The following is an 18,423-nucleotide window of genomic DNA, read 5'->3' as shown; positions in this document are numbered from 1 at the left end:
CTATTTTACCAAAAACACCAAGAAATTTGATGCTCAATAGCATCAAATGACAAAGAAGTCACATGGGATTGTAATTAAAAGGAAAGGATTTGGAACAAGACAGATGTGGGTTCAAATCCCTACTCTGCAACTTACTCAAACTTGAAATTATTGAAGTTAAGTGACAGCTGCATGGGGTTCATTATACTATTCTTTGCTGGTGGTTAAAAAAAAAAAAAATCATCCTTTTATTCTTTGACCTGATTGAACCAAATTCAATTTGCTATCATAGTTCATTTGTCTTAACAACACAGTACTGATAACCCATGTACTGTGTATAGTCATGCTGAACTCTTTTAAGAATTACTAAATGCTGGGAGGTCAAGGCGGGCAGATCACGAGGTCAGGAGATCGAGACCATCCTGGCTAACACGGTGAAACCCCGTCTCTACAAAAAAACACAAAAAATTAGACAGGCATGGTGGCAGGCGCCTGTAGTCCCAGCTACTCAGGAGGCTGAGGCAGAAGAATCGCATGAACCCAGGAGGCGGAGTTTGCAGTGAGCCGAGATCACGTCACTGTACTCCAGCCTGGGCGACAGAGCGAGACTCCGACACCAAAAAAAAAAAAAAAAAGAATAAAGTGGGTGAACATGCCTTCTTATTTGTCCAGAACAGTCCTAGTTTAGGCATGCTTTTCTGGTGTCCTGTTTAGTCAGTATCTCTTTTCCTTCTCAAAGGGTTGGAGATAGACTATATGGTATTCCTAGTTAAGAACCACATAAACTCATGAATAAATATTCTATTAATGAAGAATGTGCCTTCTAACACATTTTATCTAAAATATTATAACAGGACTAACAGGTAAAGGAAAACATTGCTCAGTTTTCCTGTTAAAATATTTAAATAACAATGAAATACTAATTGAAATAAGGTTGAATTTTGTCTAAAAATTATGATAGGCATTTGAGACTCTCAAGACTGAGGAAAGACTCAAATGAGGTAAGACAGAGAATCCATGTTTGGCAACTAAGGGGAAAAAAAAGAGGATCATGGCTGGCAGGTCTGTATAATGAAGCTATGAGACAATGGGGTAAGAGTTTTTTGGATCCAGCATTACTAGAGAATGTCTCAGCCCAGATGTCTTTTGTCCAATGTCACACCTAAGGTCGAAGAAGAAATCCTCAAATTCCTAAAATATCACACTTCACCTCCCCACCCTCACCATGCAACATCAAAAGGCCAGAATTTGGCCTCGCACAGTGGCTCAAGCTTGTAATTACAGTACTTTACTTTGGGAGGCTGAGGCAGATGGGAGGCTTCAGCTCAGTAGTTCGAGACCAGCCTAGGCAACATGGTGAGACCACGTTGCTACAAAAAAATAAGAAAATAAAAAATTGCTGGGTAGGGTGGCACGTGCCCATAGTCTCAGCTACTCAGGAGGTTGAAGTGAAAGGATCACCTGAGCCCGGGAGGTCAAGGCTACAGTGAGCCGTGATTGTGCCACTGCACTCCAGCCTGGATGACAGAGTGAGACACTGTCTCAAAAAAAAAAAAAAAGTAAAAATAAAAAGGACTGAACTTTAAAACAAGTAATCATCCTGCCAACCCGTGCTTGCTTTCATCTCCACCCACCTCCCACGAAAGATGAAAAACAAAACAAACACGGTCAGGAAAAATTAAAAAAAAAAAAAAAAAAAAAAAGCTTTGCTACTTACGCCCTGACATTCCTTTGTGAAAAGTCATACTCAGCAAATAACAACTCTGCTATCCCAGTTTCCCAGGCCAAAAACCTTGGCATCATCACAGATATCTTTCTTTTTCCCCATGCTCTACTTTCAATTTCTCATCAAATCCTTTTGGTCCTACCTTTAACGTTCATTCAGGGTTTGACCACTTTTCTCCAACTCCACCGGCTACTGCCTGGCTCAAATCACCATCCTTCTTCTACCACTATCCCCCTAGAACACAGAGTTTACAAAAGGAACTTGCCCCACGTCAGGAAGACTGCAGGCAGTGGAGGGAGGACTGGAATGCGGGAAATCAAACAGCAGAACATAAGTTCTTAACCACCACACTGACTGGTTTTTTGCCTTTGCACAATGTGGAGCTAGAATCCAAGTTAGAACATTGCCATTGAGTCATATGACATATGCTCCCAAAACACTGACTTATCTAAAGAGGTATGAAAAGAATAAAACTTCAGCGTAAAGGAGCTTCCTTATCAAAGAATTCCCACGAGAAAGTTCATTATAACTTAATGATGGGGTAAATAACTGGTTTTTAAGAAGACTTCTCTCCTTTTAAAAATTTATTTTTATTGATTGATTGACTGATTGATTGATTGATTGAGACAGAGTCTCACTCTCTCGCCCAGGCTGGAGGGCAATGGCATAATCTTGGCTCATTGCAACCTCCGCCTCCCGGGTTCAAGCGATTCTCCTGCCTCAGCCCCTCAAGTAGCTGGGACTAGAGGTGCACGCCACCACGCCTGGCTAATTTTCGTATTTTTAGTAGAGGTGGGATTTCACCATGTTAGCCAGGATGGTCTCCATCTCCTAAACTCGTGATCCGCCCGCCTCGGCCCTCCCAAAGTACACGCCACCACGCCCGGCCCAAAAATTTATTTTTTATTCAGCTGGTAAGTACAAGAGAATTTTTAAAAAATTCATGTTTTAAACTGACATATTGTAATTGTACATATTTATGGGGTACATTTTATTATTATTTTTTTTTTTTGAGATGGTGTCTTGCTCTGTTGCCCAGGCTGGAGTGCGATGGCATGATCTCAGCTCACCACAACCTCTGCCTCCCAGGTTCAAGCAATTCTCCCACCTCAGCCTCCCAAGTAGCTGGGATTACAGGCATGCACCACCACACCCAGCTAATTTTTGTATTTTTAGTAGAGACGGAGTTTCGTCATGTTGGCCAGGCTGGTCTTGAACTGACCTCAGGTGATCCGCCCACCTCAGACTCCCAAAGTGCTGGGATTACAGGTGTGAGCCACCATGCCCGGTCACAATTCGATGTTTTGATACATGTCCATGTTGCATAATGATCCAATCAGAGCAGTTAGTATATCCATCACCTCCTGCATTTCTCATTTGTGGAAGAACATTCAAAAGCCCCTCTTCCAGCTATTTTGTAATAATATTTTACTCTTAACTGTACTCACCCTACTGTGCAACGGAACACTAGAACTGGCCAGGTGCGGTGGCTCACACCTGTAATCACAACACTTTGGGAGGCCGAGGCAGATGAATCACCTGAGGTTAGGAGTGCGAGATCAGCCTGGCCAACATGGTAAAACCTCATCTCTACTAAAAATACAAAAATTAGCTGGGTGTGGAGGCATACGCCTATAATCCCAGCTACTTGGGAGGCTGAGGGAAAAGAATCACCTTGAACCCCAGGAGGTGGAGGCTGCAGTGAACCAAGACTATGCCGTTGCACTCCAGTGCGGGCAACAAGGGTGAAACTCCATCTCAAAAAAAAAAAACAGAATTTATTTCTTCTAATTGTAACATTGGTTTATTTGTTTTTTATTATTGAGAAAGGATCTTGCTCCGTCTCCCATGCTGGAGTGCAGTGGCACAAACACAGTTCACTGCAACTTCAACCTCCCAAGCTCAAGCGATCCTCCCACCTCAGCCACCTGAGTAGACAAGACTACAGGCCCATGCCATGCCTGCCTTTTTACATTTTGAGAGACAGGGTCTCACTATGTTGCCCAGGATTGTCTCTAATTTCTGGGCTCAAGCGATCATCCTACCTTGACCTCCCAAAATGCAGGGATTACAAGTGTGAGTCACTGTGCCGGGCCTTTTTTTGGTTTTGTTTTGTTTTGAGACAGGATCTCCCATCATGCTTTATCACCCTGAGTACAGTTATGGCTCACTGCAGCTTTGACCTCCTGAGCTCAAGCAATCCTCCCACCTCGGACTCCCAAGTAAGCGGGATTACAGACAAGTGCCATCATGCCTGGCTAACTTTTTATATTTCTATTTTTTAATTTTTGTAGAGATAGGGGTATCATTATGTTGCCCAGGCTGGTCTCAAACTCCAGGCCTCAACATCCCAAAGTGTTAGGATTACAGGCATGAGCCACCATGACTGGCACCAATTTTATTATCACATATCTAGGTATGATTGTATTTGTTTATTCTATTTAGAGTTCACTGAGTTTCTTGGATCTGAGAGTTCATGGTTATCATCAGATTTGGAAAATTTGTAGTAACTATTTCTTTTTTTTCTTTTTTTTTTAAGGAAATTGCCCAGGCTGGTCTTGAACTCCTGTGCTCAAAAAATCCTCTCACCTCAGCCTCTCAAAGTGCTGGGATTACAGGCATGGGCCACCATGACAAGCCACTATTTTCTTTTTTTTCTAGATAGGTTCTCACTCTGTTGCCCAGGCTGGAGTGAAGTGGCATGATCTTGGCTCACTGTAACCTACATCTCCCTGGCTCAAGCAATTCTCATGTCTCAGCCTCTTGAGAAGCTGAGATTACAGGTGCATGCCACCAAGTCCAGCTAATTTTTGTATTTTTAGTAGAGACGAGGTTTTATCATGTTGGACAGGCTGAGGTGTCCTGATCTCAAATGATCTGCCCCCCTCGGTCCCCCAAAGTGCTAGGATTACAAGTGCGAGCCACTTGCCCGGCCACCCAGACACTATTTCCTAAAATAATTGTTTTCTACCTTTCCCCACTTTTCTGGAATTCCAATTATACATATATTAGGCAACCTGCTATTGTCCCACATGTTACTGATGTTCTATTAACTTTGTTCTAGTACTTTTTTCTCTTTGTGCTTCAATGTAAGTTCTACTGCTATACCTTCACATTTAATGATCTTTTCTTCCACAGTGTCTAATCTGCTGTTAATCACATCAAGTTTTTTCCCCAGTTTTGGATATTGTATTCGGTATTTTCCATCTTTAGATACTACTTGTGAGTCTTTTGTGAGACAAAGTCTCACTCAGTCACCCAGACTGGAATACAGTGGCATGTTCTCAGCTTACTGTAACCTCCGCCACCCGGGTTCAAGCAATTCTCGTGCCTCAGCCTCCCAAGCTGGAATTACAGGCACACCCCACCACGCCCAGCTAATTTTTGTATTTTTAGTAGAGACAGGGTTTTGCCATGTTAGGCAGGCTGATCTGCCCACCCTCACGTCTGCAGGCATGAGTCACCACATCCAGCTGGCATCTTTTTATCTATCTATCATTCATCTACTAGTCATTATAATACTTGTATTAACATCTTTGGCTGATAATTCAATCATCAGAATTATTTCTAATAATTCCACATTTTTAGGTCTCTTTCTATTGATTTTTCTCCTGGTTATGGGTCATTTTCCTGATTTTTATTTGTATGCCTAGTAATCTTTTATTAATATATTATTAATGCTGAATATTTTAATTGTTAGGTGCTGGCTTTTACTGTATTCTTTAAAAGAGTTTAGTTTTGGCATATAATTGAGTTACTTAGAATCAGCCTGGTCCTTTCAAAAACCTGCCTTGAAGCTTAGGGTAGGTTTACAAAGGCTTTAGACTATAGCTAATTTAACCCCGCTATGAGGACTCTAGCCAATGTCTTATGTATGAAACAGTCTCTCCACTATGCCTAATGGAAACATAAACTATTCCCAGCTCTCTGTGAGCTCCTGGAATTGTTCAGTGTTCTGATTTCCAGTGTGACTTTCTCCAGCATTGTGGACTTCCACACTTTGCATGTACAGATGAGTGTCCAATCAAAGATCCTCTTACTTCTATAGATTTCTGTGTAGTTCCTTTTATCCTAGTTTTCTGCCCCACAAAATCTAGTTGCCTCGACTTCTCCAAACTCTCCTGGGCTCTATTTGGATTCTCCTATTCTGTGCTACAATCTGGAAACTGCCTATAGGAACCCCTGTACGGTTCATACCAGTTATTTCCTTTATCTCAGGGATCACTATCCCGTGCTGCCTGTTCTCTTGTCCAATGTCTGAAAACAGTTGTTTCATGTATTTTTGTCTGGTGTTCTAGCTGTTTACAGTAGGAGAATGATTCTCACAGTAGTTAATCCCTATGGTATCCCTGTTTGTGTTTTAGGTGCTTGTTCTAGAGATTACATATGCATCCTGAAGTTACTACAGTCTCCTTTCACGGAGTAAGAAATGTATGACAGTATAATTCCATCTCCTCCTTTTTGTTCTCTCACGGTTGTATAATCACATATATGCTGTAAAACCCACATCTTGTTTTTTTTCTTTCTTTTTTTTTTGAGACAGAGTCTTGCTCTGTCGCCCAGGCTGGAGTGCAGTGGCAGGATCTCGGCTCACTGCAAGCTCCGTCTCCTGGGTTCACACCATTCTCCTGCCTCAGCCTTCCAAGTAGCTGGGACTACAGGTGCCCGCCACCACACCCGGCTAATTTTTTTTTTTTTTTGTATTTTTAGTAGAGACAGGGTTTCAACATGCTAGCCAGGATGGTCTTGATCTCCTGACCTTGTGATCCACCCGCCTTGGCCTCCCAAAGTGCTGGGATTACAGGCGAGAGCCACTGCACCTGGTCACATCTTGTTAATGTGTATGTTTTAATGTTTTTTGATAGTCCAGGTCTGCCGGAAACAAATTCTTTCCCTTTTTGATATGTCCAAAAAGTCTTTATTTTGCCATTATTTTTGAAGGCTATTTCTGCTGGGTATAGAAATCTAGGTTAACAGGTTTTTTTTCTTTTTCTTTCAGCACTTTATGGATATCATCTCATTATCTTCAACGTTCCATTTTTTCTTTTTTTTTCTTTCATTTTTTTTGAGATGGAGTCTCACTCTGTCACCAGGTGGGAGTGCAGTGGTGTGATCTCAGCTCACTGCAACTTCCACCTCCTGGGTTCAAGTGATTGTCGTGTCTCAGCCTCCTGAGTAGCTGGGACTACAGGCGTGCATCACCACACCCAGTTAATTTTTGTATTTTTAGTAGAGACGGGGTTTCACCATGTTGGCCAGGATGGTGTCAATCTCTTGACCTTGTGATCCGCCCACCTCAGCCTCCCAAAGTTCTGAGATGACAGGTGTGAGCCACTGCACCTGGCCTTCTTTTCTTTTTTAAATAGAGAAGGGGTCTCACTATGTTACCCAGGCTGGACTCGAACTTCTGGGTTCAAGCACGTGCCACCATGCTCAGCTAAGACTCCATTTTGTTCTGGTTCAAAAACATGGATTAGCCATAACCCATGTTGCCATTCTCACATAACTAATGTGTCTTTTATTCTCCTGTTGCTCTCCTGTTGCTTGTAAGATCTCTTCCATCTTCAGTTTTCAGCAGTTTGATTATGATGTGCCTACATATGGGATTTTTACATTTGTTGGCTTATTTTTGTTTTGTATTTAACTTCCTTGGGATTTGCTGAACTTCTTGCATTTGCAAATTGATGACTTCATCAGTTTTAGAAGTTCCTGAGCATTGTCTCTTCAAATATGTCTTCTGCCACATTCTCTTCTCTCCTTCTGAAACTCCAATTACATATATGTTAGACCATCTGATATCCCACAGATCTGATATCTCTTTTCTACCCCTCCCTGACTTTTTCTGTCTTTTCTCTTTCCAATCTGTCTTCACATTCACTGATTCTTTCTTTTGCTATGTCCATAAACTGTTAAGCCCATGTAATGAATTCATTTCTGCTAGTATATTTTTCTTTCTCCCTTCCCTCCCCTCCCTTCCCTTTCACTTTCTTTTCTTTCCTTTTTTTGTTTTCCCTGGCCTCTGCTAGTATATTTTTCATTTCTATTTAATAGAATTTCAACTTGGTTCTTTGGCATAATTTCCATCACTCTACAGAAATCCCCACCTTTTCAAGCATATTGTTAACCTTTATCATTCAATCATCTAGCATTTTTTTCATAATTATCTTTAAATCCCTGTCTGATAATTCTGAAAAATCTGGGTCATCTCTGCATCTTCTTCTACTGACTATTTCTTCTCTTCACCTTTGGTCACATTTTCTTGCTTTTCTTGTGTCTTGTAAACTTTTTATTACACACCATTTTATATAAAAATAGATTAATTATTAAATTAAGTAATATTTTACTTCCAGAAAAAGACATGACCATTTTCTGTCAGGACACTAGAAGGGAGTCTGAGTCAATCTAATATGTAACTGAGCTGGATGTGGGCTATGACGCAGCTTTAATTTGACAGTTAATCACTGGCTTCAAATATTTAAGCAGTGAGATCAAGCCTTTACTTGAGCAGGTCTAGGATCTGAGCCTAGGTAAAATTACAGAGACCTGCTTGTGCTTCATAGCTAAGCCACCAATTTTTAAAACTGTGGGAGTACCTTACATGTATACCAGAGTAGAATGATTAAGTAAATGGGTGGCTGACGGTAGGAGACAGATTTCTCACTATTGGAGCAGGAGTTTTCAGATAAGCAAGGGCAGGAGGTTAGAATCATCCATGTAGTGATTCAACTGGAACTGAAAACATCAATATAAACTCATGTTTAGTTTAATATAGACACAGATGGATACATATAGAAATATTTATAGATATGTAGATATATACAGGGTAGTATAAATACATATATTTTCTGGCTCTGTCAGCTGAGTTGGCCTACGTGCAACAATACCCCAGTAGCAACATGTACACCTAGCACCTAGATCTTGGTTTCTCCATTCTCCAGTAAAAGGAACCAAGGCTCTGTGGAGAAATGGCTAATTCTAGGATTGAGACAGAAAAATATACTAGATAAAGCATATACTATATGCTTTAGTCTCTAAATATACTAGAGCATCTTGTAGTGCCAGAAAGTGAGAAAGTGCAAACACACGTACACACACATACACTCACAGTGGTATATCAAAAAGTCATACCAATTGAAAGAGCTCCCAGTGGCCAAAGCTGGAACAACTTGACCAATAAAATAAATAAAGCAATAATAAGATTTTTAACCCAAGGTATAAAATATCCATAAGTCCATACTAATGTTTAAAACATTGAATGGATACATAAACGAAGAAGAGACAAATCTCCCATGCAGAAGAAATCTAAACAATTTATATAGACACTTTGCCCTTGAGGAGGGGTATCATAACTCTCCATGCCTTAAGTGTAGGCTGCGCATGTGTAACTTCCTTCCAAAGAGTACAGTATGTAAACAGAGGAGAAAAAAGAGTAACTTTGTAGTAAAGAAATACACAAACACTGCCAGGAGCGGTGGCTCCTGGTACCTGTAATCCCAGCACTTTGGGAGGCCAAGGTGGGCGGATTACGAGGTCAGGAGATTGAGACCATCCTGTCTAACATGGTGAAACCCCATCTCTACTAAAAATACCAAAAATTAGCCGGGCATGGTGGTGGGCACCGGTAGTCCCAGCTACTCAGAAGGCTGAGGCAGGAGAAAGGTGTGAACCCGGGAGGCGGAGCTTGCAGTGAGCCGAGAGAGATCGTGCCACTGCACTCCAGCCTGGGCGACAGAGTGAGACTCCATTTCAAAAAAAAAAGAAAAAGAAATACACAAACACTACCTCAACGAGATGATCAAGGTCAGTATCAACACTGATTAGTCATATTGACAGTATGTCCCCTTAATATAATGCGATGAAAATGGTACTGCCAGGCATAGTGGCACATGTCTGTAGTCCCAACTACTTGGGAGGCTGAAGTGGGAGGATTGCAAGAGCCCAGAAGTTCAAGACCAGCCTAGGCAATACAGTGAGACTCCGTCTCTATTAAAAAAAAAAAAAAAAATAGCCAGGTGTGGTGGCATGCATCTGTAGTCCCAGCTACTCAGGAAGCTGAGAAGGGAGGATCGCTTGAGCCCAGGAGTTCAAGGCTGCAGTGAGCTGTCATCATACCACTGCACTCCAGCCTGGGTGACAGAGTGAGATACTGTCTCAAAAAAAGGAAAGAAAATTGTACTTAACCTGCATGTTCTTCGTCCCCAAAATACAAAACCTCACTGTAACAATGATAAAAATACCAAACAGACACCAATAGAAGGACATTCTACAAAATGCCTGAACAATACTCCTCAAAACTGTCAAAGTCATCAAAAACAAGAGATGAGAAACTCAAGTCTAAGAAATTGCCAAAGCCAAGAGGATCCTAAGGAGATGTGACAACTAAATGGGATCCCAAAACATTAGGGAAATAAAGTATGGAATTATATCAGTAATAATTAGTTAATGAAAATATATCAGTATTAGTTCATTAATTATAACAAATACACCATACTGATAAGGTGTTAAAAATAGGAAAAACTAGAGGCAGGATCTATGGGAACTCTCTATATTATCTTGGCAATTTTTCTTTAAATCTGAAACTATTTCAAAAATTCAAGTTTATATTTTAAAAAAGAAAGAAAAAAAAACTGTAGGAGCTCCATCTCTGTGTTAAGCACAACGGTTAGAGTTTGGTTTGCTAGATTCTCCTTGCTCTCCAGTCGCACATCTTGCTTTCTGAAGCTCAAGTGCCCTCATGCAGCCCTGCTCCTCCTCCCCAGTCAGCCTTCTGGAGGGCAGCTTCCTTACATTCTGTGAAGGCCTGAAATGAATTAGAGCAGTTTCACTCACCTCTTCTGCCCTGTCCCCAGTCCTTGGTAGCTGAAAACATGGACTGCCAGAGTGTGGGGTTAGAGTTACCTCCAGCTCTTTCCCTGCCTGCAGCATTCCAGAACTGAAAGCCTGGAGTGCCTCTGCTGGATTTCTCTCAGCAATCCTGCCTTCTGAGGGTGGTTGCCCTATACTTGAGAGAGGTTCAACTGCCTCAGGTAGTATCTATGCCAGTCCGTCACTGGCCCAGGCTTTTGGCTTACTACTCCTGAACATTCAGTGAACATCTGTGGATAGGAGCTGGAGCGTGGGCGCATACTTGCTCTTTGGTGCAAGAGTTGCAAGGGCTTCTCAGGATCCTAACCTGTCATACCAGCCCATATGTGGCCATTAAAAATCTGATTTAAAAAAATGTGGCCAGGCATGGTGGCTCATGCCTGTAAGCCCAGCACTTTGGGAGTCTGAGGCAGGCAGATCACCTGAGGTTGGGAGTTCCAAACCAGCCTAACCAACATGGAGAAACCCCGTCTCTACTAAAAATACAAAATTAGCTGGGCATGGTGGCGCACGCTTGTAATCCTAGCTACTCGGGAGGCTGAGGCAGGAGAATTGCTTGAACCTGGGAGGCAGAGGTTGTGGTAAGCCAAGATTGCACCGTTGCACTCCAGCCTGGGCAACAAGAGCAAAACTCCATCTCAAAAAAAAAAAAAAAAAAAAAAATGTGGCTGGTTTCTCCTTTCCCCTCATGTATGGTAGATTCCTATTCCTTTGGTTATTCCATCCTAGAGCAACCATAGGTCTCTTCTCTACTATGAAAGTTTGATTAATTTCTGGAGTTTGGTTCATTTAGGTTCCCTTGTATCCTCAGCTCTTCGATGGGTTTTTAGAAAACATACTTCTTATCCGGCTTTTATAGGTTTTCAAGTACAAGAATGGCAGTATCTTGTAATTTTGTACATCTGAAGAGGAAGCCGAATTCTTTCCCCAGACATTGAAAGGTTCACTCCCTCAGTACATTAAGGTGTCTGCTCAAAAGTCACCTTTTCAAAGCAGTTTCCCGTATTACACTATCTAAAGATTGAACAGATCCCAGTCACCCTTCATGCTTTTATCCTGCTTTACTTTTCTTCCATTGCCCTCATTTCCATCTGAAATGTATTTGTCTCATTGTTTAACTGTCTCCTCCACAAGGGCAGGAATTTTATTTTTCTTATTTGTCAGTATAGCCCCAGCTATAAAACAATGATAGGGAGCAAATATGATTCTTTATAAATTATAAGTTTAAACTTGCTTTAAAACTAATTAACTAAATAGAAAATTATTGTTGCATATTATAAAAGAAAAAGTACTTTTATGGGAGATAAGAAGTTTTGAAGCTTAAAAAAAAAAGAACCTGTGTGATCAGTTCCATTCTGTCCTTAGAAAACATATTATTCTTTATCATATATACTTTCTCCAGCTAAATCGTTTTGTGCACACTTACTGCTTCCTCATATCTTGCTATCAACCCAGGTTCTAAGCAGGAATTACAGATATTCTTCACAATAGAATAAAACAATTTACAATTGTTCTTAATGAATGGTAAAAAGAACAATATTCATTACTTGTTAATTATTACTCATCTTTTTTTGAAAATGATCCAAATGGCATCTGGAAACAGCATAACACTAAAAATTAGACTGCAGTAGAAAATAAGAACAATGTTTTGATGATTAGATATAATAGAAAGGACTGTAGAAAGAGAATAGAAATAAGAAGGAAAAATTTAGATATTGCAGAAGTGACACAGTAAATCTCAGGATTTGAAAAATATTAATTAAATACCTCAGATTAACCAAGAGGCCTAAAGCACAAGCTAACTAGTCTTTTAAAAGAAACCAATTGGGCACAGTGGCTCACAAAGTAAAACAATATAAGAAGCAAAACACTAAAAAATTAAAATTAATTAAAAATTAGTTTTTTCCCTTGCTAGAGATTTTCTGTCTAGATAGCAATTGCAAAACTCCACATAAAGCAATATAGTTAAGAAAGACTACTCTGGAATCAGATCTTAGTGTTAATCTCAGCTTCGTCATTTGCCAACTATGTGACCTTTGGCAAGTTAACCTTCCAAAACAGCATCGAAGGGTTTAAGGACCATTGAGCCCTTCAACGATGGTCTGGGTGCACTAGGCTGAGTGCAACGACATCATCATGGCTCACTGCAACCTCAACCTCCTAGGCTCAATTGATCCTCCTGCCTCAGCCTCCTGAGTAGCTGAAACTACCAGGTGCATGCCACCATGCCCAGCTCGTTTTTTATTTTTTGTAGAGACAGGGTCTCACTATGTTGGCAGGCTGGTCTCGAACTCCTGGGTTCAGGTGATCCTCCCGCCTCAGCCTCCCGAAGTGTTAGGATTTCAGGTGTGAGTCACCGTGCCTGTCCTATGAAGTCATTACAAAGAAATTAAATAAATTGGTTTCATTGGCAGTATTGAATTTCAAAGCAGAAGGGGTGCTTAAGAGAAATAATGCCTTTGGAGTAATTTCTTATGCTAGATGAAACTCATATCCCATTTAAGGTGTCAGTCTGTCTGAATTTTATGTTTGGACAATTATCAGTTATTTCTTAAAGCTTGAAGTGAACTCTGGCTCTGTAGGATAAATTAATCTTTATTCCTTTAATCTGTATTCATATTAAAGAGATCAAATTGTTTTTTTAGAGTAATGTAAATTTAAGGGACTTCTTTTGTTAGGTGAATTACTCAGGTTTTAAGATATCAGTATCGGCCGGGCGCTGTGGCTCAAGCCTGTAATCCCAGCACTTTGGGAGGCCGAGACGGGCGGTTCACAAGGTCAGGAGATCGAGACCATCCTGGCTAACGTGGTGAAACCCCGTCTCTACTAAAAAATACAAAAAAAACTAGCTGGGCGGTGGCGGGCGCCTGTAGTCCCAGCTACTTGGGAGGCTGAGGCAGGAGAATGGCGTAAACCCGGGAGGCGGGGCTTGTAGTGAGCTGAGATCCGGCCACTGCACTCCCGCCTGGGCAACAGAGAGAGACTCCGTCTCAAAAAAAAAAAAAAAGATACCAGTATCATTGTGGACACTAAATACATTGTCTACTAAATTCTGTAATTTTAACTTATAATTCTCAGTAACTGGCTGGGTGCGGTGGCTCATGTCTGTAATCCGAGCACTCTGGGAGGCCAAGGCGGCAGATCACCTGAGGTCAGGAGTTCAAGACTAGCCTGGCCAACAGAGTGAAACCCTGTCTCTACTAAAAATACAAAAGAATGAGCCAGGCGTGGTGGTGGGTGCCTGTAATCCCAGCTACTGGGGAGGCTGAGGAAGGAGAATTGCTTAAACCCAAGAGGTGGAGGTTGCAGTGAGCCGAGAACATGCCATTGCACTGCAGCCTGGGTAAGAAGAGTGAAACTCCATTTGAAAAATAAATTAAAAAATAAATAAAAATAAAAATACAAAAATTAGCTGGGCATGGCGATGGGTGCCTGTAATCCCAACTACTCGGGAGGCTGAGGCAGGAGAATTGCCTGAACCCAGGAGGCAGAGGTTGCAATGAGCTGAGATCACACCACTGCACTCCAGCCTGGGCTACAAGAGTGAGACTCTTTCTCAAAAATAATAATAATAATAATTCTCAGTAATTTTTGCAATTTTTTTGGTACCTAAAATAATTTCTGTTATTGTGTTGGATAACTTTGTCAACTTCGCTTTGGGAATATCTAAATATAGGTAGCTGCATTCGAGCCAGAGGAATATTGGTTTCTTTTGTTGTTGCTTATTTCTGAGGCAGCCTTGCTTTGTCATACAGTCTGGAGTGCATTGGCACAATCATGGCTCACTGCAGCCTTGACCTCCTGGGCTCATGTGATCCTCCCAAACCAGCCTCCCAAGTAGTTGGGACTACAGGTGCACACCACCATGCCTGGCTAATTTTTAAAATTTTTTGTAGGGATAGAGTTTTGCTATGTCACTTAGGCTGGTTTTGAACACCTAGGCTCAAGCAGTCTTCCTACCTTGGCCTCCCAAAGTGCTGGGATTACAGGTATGAGCTACCACACCCAGCTGAGAAACATTGGGTTTTAATCAAGATTATTGTCTGAATATTGAGTCTTAATGACTTTTTTGATTTTGGTTTTTTGGCCGTAGTATTAAGTTTGCAGTTGATAACCTTCTGTACTAACTAGAAGTAGTATAGAAACTGCAAAAAAAAAAAAACAGGTAAAATGTTGATGGCTGCTATTTTTATTTAACTAATGAATGATGATGTCATTGCACTCAGCCTGGTCAATGGAGCAAGATTCTGTCTCAAAAAAAAAAACAATTTTTTTTAACTACAATGACTTTATCTTATGCAAATTTACAAAGGGTGTATAAATATATGTTAAAACAAATATAAGAGGATGAGCTGATAATCACCAGTGAGCTACAGCAGCAGAGACACAGTGTCATCAGTGAAGGAAAGAGAAACATCTCTAAACCACCCAACACAATTAACATGGTGTCTTCCACGTAGACTTTTTTCTTTTTTTTTTTTTGAGATAGGGTCTCATTCTGTCACCCAGGCTGCAGTGCAGTGGTACGATCACAGCTCACTGCAGCCTCAACCTCCTGGGCTTAAGTGATCCTCCTGCCTCAGCATCCCAAGTAGTTGGGACCAAAGGTGCGCCTCAGCATGCCCAGCTCATTTTTGTATTTTTTGTAGAGACAGGATCTCACCATGTTTCCCAGGCTGGTCTTAAGCCCCTGGGCTCAAGCAATCACCTGCCTCAGCCTCCCAAAGTACTGAGATTACAGGCATGAGCCACTGTGTATAGCCTCACATAGATTAAGTGAGGTCACTGTATGTGAGGTCATTGTATAATAGTTTTCAAAAATGTTATTTTACATCCAAGAAATTGTAAATACAATTAGTTATATCTACTCCTGTCACTTTAAACTTTGTATCAATTTTTATTCACAAAAACATGAACTATTTCAGACATCATAATTAATGAAACAATTTTTATTCTTTGCTTTAAGTCCATTTAAAATCCAAGACTCATGTTATAAAACCACTCCCCCTCCCTGAACTACACATCTCTAGTTAAATTTTGATTCAATAATGTTTTCCATGGAAATAACAAAACTCAAGTCGTCTGTATTAGCAAACTGTGTAATAAAATAGGAAATTCACTAAGGAAGAGCAAAGCAGGAGCCCTGCATGTCACTTTTAGATAACCATCCCCAAACCAAACTAAACACTTTCAATTCCAAGCATATTTCAAAGTTTTAGGAGAAGTAGGTGAATGGAGTAAGGAGATCGTGAGAACTAACTCACTACTGCGAGGACAACACCATGCCATGAGGGATCTGCCCCATGACCCAAACACCTCCCACCAGACCCCACCTCAAACACTGGGAATTACAATTCAACATGAGATTTGGTGGGGACATATATACAAGCTCTATTAGGGTGAGAGCAAAGTTCTGGAACTAGATAATAGTGATGGTTGCATAACAATGTGAACGTACTTAATGCAACTGAGATTTTTATGCAATGTAAATATAGATCTCAATCAATAAAAGAAACAGTACACCAGCCTGGGCAACAACTACTAAAAATGCAAAACTTAGCGAGGCATGCACACCTGTAGTTCCAGCTACCCTGGAGGCTGAGGTGACAGAATTGCTTGAACCTGGGAGGCGGAGGTTGCAGTGACCCGAGATCACACCACTGTACTCCAGCCTGGGTGACAGAGACCCAGACTTAGAAAAAAAAGAAAAAAGAAACACTAAATAACACTACATAACAGAAAGTAGACATTGACATCTCATCGAAGAAAGTCACCTTCTAAAATAAATGTTGATTATTTTGGTATCCTGTTAAAAACCTTATTGGGACTCATGCCTGTAATCCTAGCATTTTGGGAGGCTGAGGCAGGCCTTGAGGTCATGAGTTCGAGACCAGCCTAGCCAACATGGTGAAACTCCGTCTCTACTAAAAAGACAAAAAAAAGATGAGACGCAGTGGCTCACGCCTGTAATCCCAGCACTTCGGGAGGCCAAGGTGGGTGGATCACGAGGTCAGGAGATCAAGACCATCCTGGCTAACACGGTGAAACCCCGTCCCTACTAAAAACAAAAAAAAAATTAGCTGGGTGTGGTGGCAGGCACCTGTAGTGCCAGATAATCGGGAGGCTGAGGCAGGAGAATGGCGTAAAGCCGGGAGGTGGAGCTTGCAGTGAGCCGAGATCGAGCCATTGCACTCCAGCCTGGGCGACAGAGTGAGACTCCGTCTCAAAGAAAAAAATAAACAAACAAAAAATAAAAACACCTTATTATTAACTTGATAAGTACATTATAAACACTTCAAAATGAAACCTTTTTCTATAATGTCAATCCTTGAGCTTTTCTATTTATTAGGAAATCTCGTAACACTCTTAGCACCAGCTTTCCATGCTTCTTAGTCTGCCTGGGCAGGAATCAATTTTATATAGTGTTGGGTGTCCAAGGGAGAGAATATAGTCCTGGGTTCTTAGTTTCTATTTCTGGTTGGGCCAGTAAAGCCCCTTCCTCGTCCCTCCTTTCCACTTATCACCATAGACAGAAACTAAAAACCATGGCTTCAGGCTGCTAGAAGCATACAACAAAACAAAATCCAACAACAACAACAACAACAAAATAAGGAAGGATGGACAGGCTAGGAAGTGAATTTTAAAATAGGCAGAATATTTGATTAAATTTAGCTTGCCAATATTGTGTTAAATTTTAATACAGGAGAGTAACATATTTATTTCTAATAAACAAGATCAGCAGAAGATGAAAAACTTTTTAGATACCAAAACGTACCTTGGTCTGCTGTAGCACTCGGGAATCGGGAAATCTCTCTTGTGGCATTCATGAATGTAGCATTTTTTGTTTGTTTGTTTGTTTGTTTGTTTGACAGTCAGTGGAGAAACACAAGCCACGCCAAATGCAATAACAAGCCCATCAATTTCTTTTACCTCAAATGCAACAGAAAATACGACTTCTGGCCAGGCGCAGTGGCTCACGCCTGTAATCCCAGAACTTTGGGAGACCAAGGCAGGCGGAGGTCAGGAGTTCAAGACCAGCCTGACCAACATGGTGAAACCCCCGTCTCTACTAAAAATACAAAATTAGTCAGGCATAGTGACACGTACCTGTGATGCCAGCTTCTTGGGAGGGGAGGTTGAGATGGAAGAATCGCTTGAACCTAGGAGGCGGAAGATGCAGTGAGCCGAGATCACACCACTGCACTCCAGTCCGGCCATCAGGGCGCGATTCTGTCTCAATTTAAAAAAAAAAAAGAAAGAAAGAAAATACCACTTCTGCTGAACCTGATTATAGGCAAGGCCAAATTCAGTCACTTGCAAAATAATATGCCCAACATTCATTCACAATGTTCCCGCCTGCTCTTAATGGGGTTTGAGTAGAGCAGGCTCTCAAAAGCCATGAATTATATGAATTATTAAACAACAGTTTCCATTTAAAATAATAACATTTATTTGGGAATATACAAACCAGACAATGAACTAGATGTTTTCTACATATCATTACTCACTTTAGCCTCATAATACTTTACAGATAGGTTAAGTAACTTGCCTAAGTTACTTAATAAAAGTAACTTATATTTAACTTATATTAACTTAATAAAAGTAATAAAAATAAAAGATGGATGATCTCCAAGATCTCTAAACATTAAAATTTTACAATAAAATTTTATTTGGTTGAGGTGACACATGCCTATATTTTCAGCTACTCAGGAGTTTGAGACTGGCCTGGATAACATTGCAAGATCCTGTCTCTAAATTTAAAAAACAAATTACAACAAGATAATCTTAGACCAGAGAAAGGAAAGTGAAATAGCTATTTGGATTACAAACTAAGGTCAAAACACTAGTACATT

The 18,423-nt window shown here is 40.8% G+C and overlaps 1 protein-coding gene across 9 annotated transcripts in view; it reads right to left on the bottom strand.

Annotated features, from left to right (window-relative positions):
- The window catches only part of SHLD2 (shieldin complex subunit 2), an 86,690-nt gene that overhangs the window by 36,621 nt on the left and 31,646 nt on the right, over positions 1–18,423 (bottom strand). For 6 of the 9 annotated variants that reach the window (XR_002734518.1, XM_023226060.1, XM_023226055.1 and 3 more), the window contains exon 2: positions 17,678–17,800. The exons of 1 other annotated variant lie outside the window; for it this stretch is intronic. Coding sequence is in view for 2 of the 8 variants with exons in the window: in XM_023226060.1 (XP_023081828.1) it covers positions 17,678–17,800 (123 nt within the window). In the remaining 6 variants the exon portion in view is untranslated. Of the gene's footprint in view, positions 1–1,847; positions 2,342–17,677; positions 17,805–18,423 lie in introns of those variants that run through there. 2 more of the 9 variants (XM_023226057.1, XM_023226056.1) reach the window with 2 other exon arrangements.

The sequence above is a fragment of the Piliocolobus tephrosceles genome, chromosome 9 (assembly GCF_002776525.5).
Source record: "Piliocolobus tephrosceles isolate RC106 chromosome 9, ASM277652v3, whole genome shotgun sequence".
Lineage (NCBI taxonomy): Eukaryota > Metazoa > Chordata > Mammalia > Primates > Cercopithecidae > Piliocolobus > Piliocolobus tephrosceles.
This window is presented reverse-complemented; position numbering and strand designations above follow the sequence as displayed.